Source organism: Thamnophis elegans, chromosome 4 (assembly GCF_009769535.1).
Source record: "Thamnophis elegans isolate rThaEle1 chromosome 4, rThaEle1.pri, whole genome shotgun sequence".
Classification (NCBI taxonomy): Eukaryota; Metazoa; Chordata; class Lepidosauria; order Squamata; family Colubridae; genus Thamnophis; species Thamnophis elegans.
In genome coordinates, this window is record NC_045544.1 from 115,314,032 (window position 1) to 115,328,368 (window position 14,337).

Sequence of the window (14,337 nt, forward strand, 5' to 3'; positions counted from 1 at the left end):
CTGCCCCTCTGTTAGATCTAGGTGAAAACCTAATAGACCCATTTGGGCCCCCATGTGTGCCTAGCAGTAATCAAATACAAGTCCGTCTTCCCTATTGCTGTCCCTTCATTTTGTGGATAAAAGTTGACTTGCATAGGAAAGGTCATATTTCTATCCTTAGCAGGTATGTTGGTCTCACAATTGTACCATAGCCTGAATTAGAGTAGAAGGCAGATAGCTGCAGCCTAGCTGTTACTCCTTGTTTTGATAAGTAGCAGTTATGCAGAGGTTTAGAAAGAAAGAGAGGAGAAGAGGAACATCTTTAAACATCACCTGTTCCTATCTGAAAGCCTTCCAAACTGATAGGTTTCATGGATTGTCTCACCCTGTTCCCAGCCCCTCATCTTGTTCTCAGTCCTTGACAGAATGCATTCTAGTTTTTTGCACACAGTTTTGGCTCAAATTTAATGAAATCTGTTACTGGGTCAGATAATTAAGTTTGCCATTGCCTTCCTTCCCCCCCCCCATTGGATGCCAGTCAGGGCACGCCTCTTGCATGTGAATACAAGGTGGTAGTTTAAAAAAAAATCCTAGTTTCTGTGGGAGTAGTGTGATAGATAAAATTTGCTGCAATTCTTCAAGGAAGCCTTAGTGCTTGTTGAGCTTCAATTTATCCTAGATCACTACCAGTTGAAAGTGATGGGATTGGTAGAGTGCTGTTCTATTCTTCAGATATTGCCGCTCAAGGTCCAGAGAGCCCAGTGTGAACACATGAACTTGCTTGTTTGCTATTGTGAACTCGAAATGCTGCACCGGGTATACATTTGAAGTCCTTTATGACTGTGTGTCAGCTTCTTTCAGCATTGTTCCCCCTTCCTGTAGAAGGGGTAGGTGATATATAGATGGGAAGGGGAACAGTTGCTGTCAGGCAATTTGCAGTGGTCGTAATATCCAAAATCCTTTTGTGGTCTCTCCCTCTCCCTAAGCCACCATACTTGGGGCAAGCCCTGCATTTCTCTCTAGAAGAATATGCTTTTTTAGGCCTTAGTTTTACTTCTGTTTATCTCATTAGAATGATGGAGAGAGCAGGGGAAATTCCCTTGCAAGGTCTCTGTAAGCTGTGGTGAGTGGTGTTGTATAGACGCCAATAATAGGTGCATGTTGGGAATTTACCACCTCAGTCTCTACTACTTTGTCCACATGAATATGCTTAAACATCTGTGGTGCAATTATTGCTTCTTAATATTCAGACTTAGTGTTGCTTCTCCCTCCTCACAAAGGTAGGATAAGATTGCTAAAAACATTTTAACATAGCCTTAAGGTAGAACCTCAGAAAGGTGATTGAAGCTCACTGTGGCCTGATTATTTGGGATGCCTTGGATCAGGCCTGTCAAACTGGCGGCCCATGGGCTGGATGCGTCACGTGCAGGCCACGCCCACCCCGGCTCCAGAAAGGCAAAAAACGTTGTGATACGTCACGATACGTCACGTGACGCGATCGAGTTTGACACCTGATGAAATAGACACGGTTTTTGAAAATATTAGCTCAGCCTCCTTTGTTGGACCCAGGTTTTTTTTTTTTTAATAGCAATAGCAGTAGACTTATATACCGCTTCATAGGGCTTTCAGCCCTCTCTAAGCGGTTTACAGAGAGTCAGCATATTGCCCCCAACAATCTGGGTCCTCATTTTACCCACCTCGGAAGGATGGAAGGCTGAGTCAACCCTGAGCCGGTGAGATTTGAACCGCTGAACTGCTGATCTAGCAGTAGCCTGCAGTGCTGCATTTAACCACTGCGCCACCTTGGCTCTTCTGGTTAGCTGGTTAGCTAAGGTTTCCTTGGAGATGTCATGTTGTCTGATCTTGACAGTGGTGAATTCATTCTTGAGAGGGGTGGTAGTTCCACCACTGCTTTAGAGGCATTTAGTTATCCCTCACTCAAAAAGCCATTGCTCAAGGCATTGATTTGGGATAACTATCATTGCATAAGTGGTGGCTGTACAACAGATTCAGGAAATCCCATAGGAAGTAGATTATTTGGTTCCTTTTCAGTCCAGTTTCGGACCTAGACATGAGACTGGAACAGCATTAACTATATTTGTGGATAGTGGAAGAGGCTGGAGGTTGTGTATGCAGCCTGACTTTTAATTTGTCAGTGGTGTCTGATATCATCAATCATGGTATCCTTCTAGCCTGGTTCCAGGGATTAGGAGGTATATTTTTACATTGGTTCTTCTCCTTTCTCTGGGGCTGGTTCTGATCAGTTTTGTGTTGTGGTGTGGTGTGGTAGGAAGATCCTTCAGGGCTTCATGTTCTCCCCATTCCTGTTTATCATCTACAAGAAGCCATTGAATCAAATCATCTGATGTCATGGGTCAGATATCTTCAGTATCGTGATGATATGCAGTTTTACATCATCGCTCCAGGTTAAGTAATGCCGTAGAGGTTCTTTCTCTAGGGGGAGTTCTAGATGGGAAAGAACAGACTTCAGCTCAACCCTTGCAAGATTGAGTGTCTCTTGGTTTTGGATCCCATGGATCCAGGATCTTTTCATCTTTGGTTCTGGAGAGGGTTGCACCACTGTATAAATTGAAGATCCTCCTGAACTCATAATTCCTATTCTAAAAGCAGCTGGAAAATGTGGCCAGGAGGAATTTTTTACAATTTTGTTTTGTGCACTACATGCACCCTTTTGTGGACCAGAAAAACTGCTTGCAATCACTTACGCTTCACCTCTCAAGTGGAGTAGTGCAACACACTTTACGTAGAACTACCCTTGAAGACCATCCAGATGCTGTGGCTGTCCAGAATGCAGCAACACAAGGGATTACAGGAACAGTTTGATACACCCATGTTATCCTTCTGCTCTGTAAAACAGTGCTGTCTCTTAATGTGCTTCCAGGTGGAATTCAAGGTGCTGATTGTCCCCTACAAAGCCCTTCATGTCATGGGACTGAGTTATTTGTAGGATTGCCTGTTGTTAATTGTTTGTATCCATCCTACTAGATCTGACAAGAAGGGCACATTCCAGGTCCCTTCAATTAAAGGCTATTAACTTTTGGGACTTTAGAAGCATGCCTTCAAGTGACTGCCCTCTGGAACACCATAGCCCCTGAGATTAGATTGTCCCCGACCTGACCGGCCTTTTGTAAAGCTTTGAAGACCTTGATATGCATCAGGACCTGGGGGTACAGAGGACAGATGGCTTTATTGATTGTTTTGTCTGGGTTTTTCCTTGGTGACCATTGTATTGAATTGAATTGAAATTGAATTGAAAAGTTTATTTATAGGCCGCCCTTTTCCCTGGGGGGACTCAGGGCGGCTTACAATTCATGGGGAGGGGAATACAAACACTGAGACATAAAACAATACATAATTAAAAATAGAACACAACATTCATCATTCGGGTGGGGACGGATTACAATCTAACCCCAGGCCTGACGGGATAGCCAGATCTTAAGGGCTGTGCGGAAGGTCTGGAGGGTGGTGAGGGTACGGATCTCCACGGGGAGATCGTTCCAAAGGGTCGGAGCTACTACTGAGAAGGCTCTCCTCCGCGTAGTCGCCAGTCGACACTGACTGGCAGATGGGATTCGGAGGAGGCCTAATCTGTGCGATCTAATTGGTCGCGAGGAGGTGATTGGCAGGAGGCGGTCTCTCAAGTACCCAGATCCACTACCATGAAGGGCTTTATAGGTGGTAAGTAGCACCTTGAAGCGCACCTGGAGATCAACAGGTAGCCAGCGCAGCTCGCGGAGGATAGGTGTTATGTGGGTGAACCGAGGTAGTTTTTAAACTCTTTGTTAATATTGTTTTAATGTTTGTTAGCCACCCATCTTGCATTAGCAAGATGGATGGCTGTATACATTGATCAAATAGATGGATGGATGGGTGGATAATAGAATGTAAAGTTGGAAATTATTATGGTATCTCTGAAGGCACAGATTGTTTTCTTTACTCTCAAATGATAACAGTTTGTGAGCATGTTGTGAAACTCCTCTTTCTTGTATCAGGAAAAATGGTAACAGCCATGCCAAAACGTTTGTCTATTGAACTGCCTCTGTTTTGTCTGCAGAACTGTGCAGATGGGCAGATATTACTTAATGAGCTCACTGGTTAACAGTTGTTAAGAGTTTATCACCCTTTATATTGTTAGAACATGGGCGAAATAACTGTTAGCCAAGGAACCTCTTTCAGTGTTTGTAATGGGTTGTGTTGTCTTGGAGAGGATATGTTGCATATCCTAGACATCTCCTTCCCATTACACTAAATTTAAGATAACAATTGGGGTTGAACAACAGGGAAAGGAAATGAGGGCAAGGCAGCTTCAAAAGCATGGAAGTTATTCGAAGATACTGGAAGCCTGCCCAAAAGACAAAGAAGAGCATTTTCTTACACAGTCATAGAATTGTAGAATGTGGGACTTTCCCCACTTGTTCCATAGTGTGAGCAAGTCCCAGTAACTTCTTTTTCCTACTGTCTGTTCATGAAGTTGCATTCCTTTCATCTTTAACCCGAGGCAGCTTCAAATTGGTTCTTTTGATTTTTAAGGTGCAGTGTTCTTCTTTAAGCAGGCATCAAGCTATGGCAGTTTTGCCTTGGTTGTTATCTAAGGTATTTTACTAGCCATTTAATCAGTATCACAGAGAAATAACACCTAGGGTTGAGATCAGCTTGGTTTGCCCACTTCAGTGTGTTTTCTGCCTCTGGCACCTAAGCACTACCTTCTAGGACATTTCTGCATTGGGAAATGGGAGAAGCCCCCTGCATCCATTAAATTGTTGAGCTGATCCCCAGCATAAAGGCTTAGATCAGCCTAAAGGACCACTAGAACAGTGGTATCATAAGATGGCTTTGAGAAAGAGCTCTTGGAAAGGGGTGAATTACACATTGAGCCTAACTCCAATCTCAATAGAAATCCAAATGAAAGCATTCCTAAAAAAATGACGTTCCAGTCTCTCCAATCAATGGATGCTCACACCTCTGTACGGAACTGTCTCCACCACTGAATTGCTTTTATAATTAGGAAGTTTTCTGTACTAGGCAACAACAATCTGCCTTCCTCTTGTAATTGAAGATAATTATTCCATGCTCTGCACTTTGTGCTAATATCCTTTATGATACTCTTTAAGGCACTTAAATGTGGTCATTTTCCACAGCAGATCTATCCTCAGCAATTGTTTCATAAGGCTAAGCATACTTGCTTTTAGGGATTTATAAAGCTTTCTGTGCAAAACCCATTCCATTCATTAAACTGCTGGTTTTGGAAGGACCACGCCCAGACCAAAATGCTCATGTTTTCAGCCTGGATATACATATGAAATATAATGGGATTGTTTGTCCTAGATATGAATCAGAATGTTGTTTCTTGAGTGGTGGAGATAATGAGAAAAATCTAAAGACATTGTCAATGCTCAAAGGATGCTGGGATTATTGGTTGTGGCAATTCTGGTGTGAAAGGGAAGAGGGCAAATTGGGGAGCGGGCAATGGGATATATCATACTGGGAAGGAAAGTTGTTGGTAAAATTGATGCCATATGCAATAATAGTAGCTGCTGAGGGGAAGAAGACAAAATGGAGATGTTACATTGCAGCATCTGTTCTACCTGCCCCAAAAAATTACTCAAGGATCTTTGGTGGAAACAAATCTGGAACAGAAGAGCAAATACACTTGATTTAATTTCTTCCAAACTGTCTCTGATTTTACTGATGCATCTAAAAATCAATTATCAGGCTTCGTATTAGATAAGCATTTTTTAAAATCTTTGTTCTTCACACCCATGCAGACTCAAGAAGGTTAGATAAGTAAGTATAAGTGTAATCTTTATTGTCATTGTACTTAAATTGGTTAAGTAAGATAAGTAAATTAGTTGCCGAAAATTAGAGAGTCATACATACAAGAGGTTCTCAGTCTAATTTAGGAATCCTGCCCAATGTATATGTTACTGAATGTATGTACAGGTGCATGTATATACACGTTTGTTCCTTTGAGTCAGTTTTGACTCTGGCAACTCCACGGAAGAATCCATGCAGTTTTCTTGGCAACTTTTGAGATTTGCTTCTTGGGTCTTTTCCCATTTTTTTTCAGTCAGTGGAAATGTAGCTGTTCATTTACTAACCTTGAAGCATTTTGCCATCTGTCCCTTTCTGCCTCACCATGTCACCTTTCACGTATCTTTTCAATCAGTTAAGAGTCTCTCATCCTACACTAATGGATTTTATTTCTTTTTTCCCTATTTGAATAACATAGTAGGTGTGAGCTTAAATTGACTCCATAGGATGGTTGAGGATAGGAAGGCTGGAGGATTGTTGTCCATGGGGTGGCAATGGGTCGGACATGACTTCACAACTAACAACAACAACAACAATATTTATTTCTGTTAAATTTCATCGTTATTTTCAGTCACCCTCCCTGACATAACACATTTTTGAATTATGTTTGTGTTCAAGAGTATTACCTCTATCCTAGCCATATCTGTGTCATCTGCAGATTTGATAAACATTCTCTCTACCTCTTTATTCAAGATTAATGTGCATGTTGAAGATTACAAGTTTGAGGATCAAACATTATTGCACCCATTTGACACCTCTTTCCAGTGTGATGAAAAATGACTTGGACCTCTTTGAGTATGGTTTTCATGCCTACTGGGGAATCACCAAATAGCTATGCCATCCAGCTCATACTAGCTTGCAGATCAGAAAGTCATAGAATATTTTGTGACACGCTTTGCTGAAATTACACTATCTCTACAGCATTGCCATGATCTCCTAAGGAAGTTATCTAGTCAAGAAAGTACAAGGTTAATCTGGACAAATCCATGCTAACATTCTGTGATCATCACATTGTTTTCAGGGTACTTAAATCAAATTGCACTAGAATTTTCTTGGGAATTGATATCACAGATGTTTCTTAATTGGGGTTCTATCTAACACGTTGGACTTTGCTCTTCACTATTGTTAGGTGGGGGGCATATCCTCTTTGAAAGGACAGAGTCAAAATAAAAATCGTAGTAGTTCTGCTTTATTACTCTTTAACAAAAGGATATCTAATGAGCTGCGGTGGCGCAGTGCCGTACTGCAAGCTACTTCTGCTGATCACTGACTGTCAGCAGTTTGGCAGATCGAATCTCACCAGGCTCAAGGTTGACTCAACCTTCCATCCTTCCGAGATTGGTAAAAGGAGGACCCAGATTGTTGGGGCTAATAGGCTGACTCTGTAAACTGCTTAGAGAGGGCTGTAAAACACTATGAAGTGGTATATAAATCTAAGTGCTATTGCTAAAGGAATGCCATATAAAGGAGTCTGTTTCTTCTGTTATCTTAGAAATAGAGGATAAAACCAGAACCAATGGATTGAAACAAATGAATAATAGATTGTTAGCCCTCCTGGGTAAACCAGACAAGAAACATGACTACATGAACTAAATCTTCTTTGTAGTAAGGCTACATTAACAAAATCTTGCAAAACTGAAGGTACAACTTGTTATCACTCTTTTAACTATCTAATCAATTAAGGTGGACCTTTCTGACCATTAAGCAATTGTGAGATCCTCTCTCTCTTGCCTGATCAGTTCCTCTGCCCAGAAAGTCATTCTATTACATACTTTCAGGTTAGATATTAGGAAAAACTTCCTGACTGTGAGAAATATCAACCATTTGACACATGTCATGATGTCTTCCCCTTCGCTGGTGGTATTCAATAAGTGAATGGCTAGCCCTGTATCCCAAAATATTAAGCAAAGGGTTAGACTAGATGAATGTACCTTCTAATTCATAGAATCCTATTTTAATTCTTATCTAGTGGTTAAGGCATTAGGCAAGAAACCAGGGGGCCATGACTCTAACCCTAACCTTTATAGGGTTTTTGTTGTGGGTAAACAGGTGGAAGAAGGAGTATTAGCTGTGTACCGATTTGAAATAAAGGTGGATTTAAATATTGCCATTTCTGCCAAGATTATCTAATAGAGTAGCCATATATATTCCTTCATCTCCGGAAGCCTAATAGCTTAGCAGTTACCCAGTGAATGGGAAGAAGCAAGAGAAGGTCTCCAGGAAGGCATTGGGGCTGATGCAGAATGACAGTGTGCAAGTGATGTTTGTGCATGATGAATCCGTGACTAGCAGCAGGAAAATGTGATTTTGAGATATTCAGAATCATTTGGCCTCAGCAAAGATGATTGAGAGAAGGCAGCAGCCCATGGAGCTGTTGAAGAAATAAGTGCCGTATAAGTGGGGAATCCCATTTGGCTCGTGACACCAAGCAACTACTTCAGTAACACCAAACGGCTCATTTCCTCATAAGATCTAGTTTAGATTCAAAGGAAAACAAATTTAAGAGGAAAAAACCCCCAAATGGTTAGTGATAAAAAGAGTTGTCAAAGCATCCTTTAAGAATAACACTTCTTAACATGTCCATTTCCTTTCTTTTTTCCAATGGTCATGTTCAAATAGGAAGCAATGCTTCCAAATCCTTGTTCCTCTCTTAATTTCAATGGATCTAGACTGAATTCTTCCTTCCATAATAATGCAAGAACTACCGTACTTCTTGTTTTTGCCCATTAAACTGGGCCTATTCGGTTTAAAGACTGCTGAGACCTCTTACTTCTAAGCCATGAAGTTTTTTTGCAGTGTTTCAGAACCAACGGCAATAACAGAGGAAAAGTCCTTAAGTTTTATCCCTCGCTTATTAATTTACGAAATGTGGGCATTCCTCGTCATTATTCTCTATTAAGATAAACAAGCATAAATATTCATTTTTAAAAGAAAGATTTGGCAGTGGTTGCTGAAAGGAAATCTCTGTACAGGTGGTCCTTAACTTACGGCCACAACTGAGCCCAGAATTTATGTTGCTAAGCGAGACACGTTAAGTGAATTTTGCCACATTTTACAACTTTTCTTGTCGCCATTGCTAAGTGGATCACGGCAGTTGTTAAGTGAGTAACACGGTTGTTAAGTGAATCTAGCTTACCCATTGACCTTGGTTCTCAGAAGGTCGTAAAAGGTGATCACATGACACCAGGACACTACAAGTGCCATAATATGAACAAGTTGCCAAGCATCTGAATTTGTGAAGCATGCTTGTGGGGATGCTGCAAAGCAATAGCAATAGCAATAGCAGTAGACTTATATACCGCTTCATAGGCCTTTCAGGCCTCTCTAAGCGGTTTACAGAGAGTCAGCATATTGCCCCCAACAATCTGGGTCCTCATTTTACCCACCTCGGAAGGATGGAAGGCTGAGTCAACCCTGAGCCGGTGAGATTTGAACCGCTGACCTGCTGATCTAGCAGTAGCCTGCAGTGCTGCATTTAACCACTGCGCCACCTTGGCTCTAAAAGGTCATAAGGGTGAAAAATGGTCACTTTTTTTCAGTGCCATTGTAACTTCAAACATCCAATAAATGAACTGTTGTAAGTCGAGGACTGCCTGTACTTTAAAATCCCCAAACACACAAAGCGTACAGTAGATAATATCATCATCCAACTTCACTTTTGTGGCTTTGTTTTTCTGAACTGTTTTTAAAAGCGAGCCCTATGCAAGAGCTTAAAAGGGAAATTATCAATGCATGGGATCAAAGCACCTCAAGTTACATAGGGTTGTAGATAATTTATCAGTAAGATTTGATAAAAAGTGATTAAAAAATACTCTTTCTACTTATTTTAACCTATGGGAAATCTTTATTCGCCTCAAATGTAATTCAAAATGCACCTTGTTTCCATTTATCAATGCAAATTATTTATTGGCAGCACTTTACAGATTATTGCAACTTGCTTACATTTAATCCTTAATGTAATTGCCATATAAATATGCTGTCTCTTTTTCCTGCATTTCTTTCCCTCAGATCTCACAGCTAACAGTATTTTTTTCCCCTTATTCTCCTTACATTGTGTGAGTTTATTTGACAACTCAGGATAACATTCCATGCAATTAATGATGGGGGTTTGGTCTGCAAAAGCATATGCTACAGTTTGTTACTCCTTGTGGGGCAAGAAGATTTGTTCTTGTTTAGATGTGAAGCAAATGTTTTCTCATTAGACAGCAGGACTTCCTTCACAGGTATCTGTCAAGGTTTGCCTTAGTTGGGATTTATAGAAGTTTGATAGCTTCCTTTGTCCTGTTGTGGTCTTTAACTATTTTTCACACCTTTTTTCTTTCCTGCTTTTGTCCTTTTGCAGGCGGAGACCAGTGAAATCCCCAAAGACACAGCTTCAGCACCCAAGTGCCCCCCTCCTACCCACAACACCAGCCCTATGGAGCAAGTGCCCAATGGAGATGCTGAGATGGGAGCTTCTGAGAATTGCACTCTCACCGATCTGAAGGGCAGGCAGCGAAGTGAAAACGAACCCAGTGGCCCGCCAGAAGGAGAGATGGGAAGGGCCCTGGAAAATGGGCGCTGCACTCCCAAGGACAGTCCTGATCCACCTGCTAGTGAAGGTGAACAGACAGGGTCAGATCAGCCTCTTGTAGCCTAAGCAAGAAAGAGTTTAAGACAGGGGTGTCAAACGCGGTTTCATTGAGGGCCGCATCACGGTTGTGTTTGAGCTGGGGGCACGTGGCGTCTGTGGTGACTCAAGTGCTCTGCCAGTGAAAACGGGCTCCAGCGCTCCATTTTCAACTGTGATGATCTCCTGCCGCCCTCTGCCAGTGAAATCAGAGCTGGGGGAGGGGGGCACATGCAGATCTAAGCACCCCACTCGCAAATCTAAGCACCCGTGGGCTGGATCCGGCCCCCGGCCTTTGAGTTTGACACCTCTGGTTTTAAGGTATCAAGGATAACTAAGGAACAGGTAGTCCTCATCCTACGACCACATTGATCCCAATGTGTTTATGTTGCTAAATGAGAAATTTGCTAAGTGAGTTTTGCCCCATTTTACGACTTTCCTTGCCACATTTCTGAAGTGAATCACTGCAGTTGTTAAATTGTAAAGTGAATCTGGTTTCCTCGTTGACTTTGCTTGTCAGAAGGTTGCAAAAGAGGATGACAAGACCCAGGGACATGGCCACCGTCATAAATGTGAATCAGTAGCCAAGCATCTGAATTTCAGTCATGTGTCCATGAGGATGCTGCAGCGGTCATAAGTGTGAAAAATGGTCATGTCACTTTTCCAGTGCCGTTGTAACTTTGAACGGTCACTAAGCGAATTGTTGTAAGTCGAGGACTATCTGAATAGAATTAGTCAAACTCTCACATCCTAGAAACTAAGTGAACAGTGCAGAAGAGGTTTAGGTGAGGCTATCTGTGGCAAAGAAAGAAATGAAATAGACCTGGAGTCTTGTAGATGTGAAGAGTCCTTGGGGATCTCTGAGCTTGGTTGTTTGTGTGCAGACTAGTGCACTGATAATGTTACCTAGACTGGTAATAAAATGTTGACAAGCAAACAGCCAAACTCAGAAACCACCAAGGACAGTTCTACATATATTCTCTTTTCTTGTAGATATGTCACAGAACTATAGCTTGACAATATTCACATAAACTTAAAGCTGGGGAGCATTTTTGTTGTATTTTGTATCTTTTTCTGTCAGTGGTCAAGGATCTGCAACTTGCACAAGACCTTTCCTGCTAGCAGTATTGACTGATAAGGTCTTGTGAAATCACCAAGAAGCCCCCAAAACAATTGTGCAATGTAAAAAGATGTTGCTTTCTTTCTTAAAATAAGGTAATGAACGAACAGATCAACATATGTGTGGAGCTTTTTAAAAAAAAGATAAAGGGAGGCACGCAGTTGCCTTGAAGCAAGAAAAGGGCGAGACTGATTCCTGAGCCAATGTCTGATGTGCAGATATTTACAGGTGTCATTTAAATTAGGCAGCCAGGTTTATCCTATGCAAAAGAGATTAAATATGAATGCTTGAATTCTTTCTTGCTTAATTCTTCAGGCCACAAAAGTAGGTCTGACTCAGACATTCTTATAGGAATCAAAGAGTTTTTTCTCTTTGTCTGTGATCTCCATTGAAATAAATGCAGGATTGAGTACTGGATTGCCAGTGAGAACCCAAACCAATATTTCTCCTCCTGCTGATGGTGTGTCACCACTCATCCAAGAGCTTCTCTGTCCCATCCTATAGGTTCTCTTGAAAACCCTGTTTTCCTAGCAGAGGTTTCCAATCTAGGTTGCTTCTCTCTTCGATTAGCTTCCAATTGATTATATTTGTTGCAGAGGAACAGGAAGAATAAATGGGGGCAAGACAATGAAGGAGTAGAAGCACAGGGAAATAAAAAGCAGAGAAAAAAACTCCATTGGTTCTGGCAGTGGTGTAGGGAAAATTGTGAAAAGGGGAGTTGTCCCAACAAAAGGAAATAAAAAGCAGACAAAAGTGGGTTTGGAGATTGTTAGTGGCATAAGGAAAATTGAAGTAGGAGATTATGCCCCAACAAAGAGAAATATAAAATATTCTTTTGACGTGGGGAAAATTAAAGAGAGTGGATGTGTCAAAATAAAGAAAAGTCAGGAACAGAGAAGTGGGACAAAAGACTTACTAGGAAAAAATCAGATAATTAGAAACTATTATAGGGGGAAAATATAGTTAAGATAAGGGCTTTATTCCTAAACTATGACAATAAAATGGAGTTGCTAACTGGTTGAATATGATAATGGAAAGATAGCTAAATAAAGGTTAAAATATATGGAATATGGATAAATATGAAACTGATATGGGGAGGTGTTAAAGCAGAGGTTTGTTATCCAAGAGCCAAGGTGGCGCAGTGGTTAAATGCAGCACTGCAGGCTACTGCTAGATCAGCAGGTCAGCGGTTCAAATCTCACCGGCTCAGGGTTGACTCAGCCTTCCATCCTTCCGAGGTGGGTAAAATGAGGACCCAGATTGTTGGGGGCAATATGCTGACTCTCTGTAAACCGCTTAGAGAGGCCTGAAAGGCCTATGAAGCGGTATATAAGTCTACTGCTATTGCTATTGCTATTTTTAACATGATAGTTAAATTGAGTTGCAAACTGATTGAATATGACAGTAGAAGGACATCTAAGCATGGGTCAAAATATGTTTACTGCTTGTTATTTTATAGAATAGATTTAAGAGAAGTCCATCTCTTCTTTTATACCTCTTAATAAACCCCAAATCCGTCCTTGAAGAGGCCAGTCCACTTTTTCTCAAGGTGAGGCTACCTGCTAAACAAATCTTGTCTTCTCTCCATTATTATTCAAACTTTCTAAGAGAATTTGCTTTGTCTTTCCAGTCTGTTTTTTATTGCCTCCCCACTCTTTTCTGGGTGAGGCTGCCCCCAAAATCCAAGGGACGGCCTTTGTGGAGTGGATGAGAGTGGCGAATTCCATGTTCCCAGGGAGCTTACGTTTCGTGCTGGCAGGAGGCCTGTAAAGGGGAGGGGTCTTCTTGACTGCTGCCCTGCCAAGAGCGTTTGTTGGGAAGGGGCCTCCTTCAAGCTGAGCCTTTGCCAAATGCAAACTCTGAAAGCAGAGGATCCCAAAGGGGGAGAATGCGAGTGGCAGGTCAGAACTACCCAATGATCCCAGAATTGTTTTGGGGTGTGCCTTCAGAATGGCTTTCTCCCCTAAAATATTGAGCTCTAGGAAATGAGCCCCAGGCATCCCAGAGTATTAAAAAAATGTGATAAGAAAAGGGAGAGGACTTTCAAAGGATGGGGGAGGGGAGAGGATAGGAGGCACTTTGATGGAATAAAGGATAGCTGTTTGTAAGTTGTGAAACATTGATGCTGTTAAGATATTTAAAGACAAGGCAAAGCTAAAATGACCAAGGGCAGCGAATGTATTGTATTACAATAAGACAAAAATAACCTAATGTCTAGTTTTAAAAATAAGAAAAAATGAACAACAATCTTTTATACACACGAATATTTTAGACATAGGAAAAATAATAAAGCAGGACCGTAGAGTATAGTCAAGGCATTTTGCCAATTGGCTTATTGGCTGCTTATATGTCATCTCGGCAGTGCTTGGCTTGGCTGCATTGCTTAGTCTCCAGAAACTCTTAAGCTCTTGGTGCAATGTTGTTTTATCTGAATAAAGTGAGATTCTCTATGTGGAACTTGCTGGCCCAAACAGGATAGACATGCCGATGTTGTGGTTGGAATGCAGCTTTATTAATTAAAGTAGTTTTTGCATTACTTTGAAAGTGAGACATCTCAAAGCAGAGTAAAATAAAGTAAAATAGTATTTAAAATGCAGATGTAATAATTCAAAAGCCCAACAAGCTCTTTATTTAAAACTTTAAAAAGAGAGAAGGGACCTCATCACAATCCCCAGTTAACGTGCTAACACTGAAATTCCATCAATTAAAAATAAAGTGTAGCCCCATAGCACAGGGCCAGAAAAGTATCTGATTCTGGAATCTTAAGAAATTCACATCTGGTGGACATCACGAATTT

The 14,337-nt window shown here is 41.3% G+C and overlaps 1 protein-coding gene across 3 annotated transcripts in view; it reads left to right on the top strand.

Annotated features, from left to right (window-relative positions):
* DNMT3A (DNA methyltransferase 3 alpha) overlaps positions 1–14,337 on the top strand; it is a 117,125-nt gene that overhangs the window by 38,145 nt on the left and 64,643 nt on the right. For all 3 annotated transcript variants that reach the window (XM_032215357.1, XM_032215359.1, XM_032215358.1), the window contains exon 4: positions 10,154–10,412. In XM_032215357.1, coding sequence (XP_032071248.1) covers positions 10,154–10,412 — 259 coding nt within the window. The remainder of the gene's footprint in view (positions 1–10,153; positions 10,413–14,337) is intronic.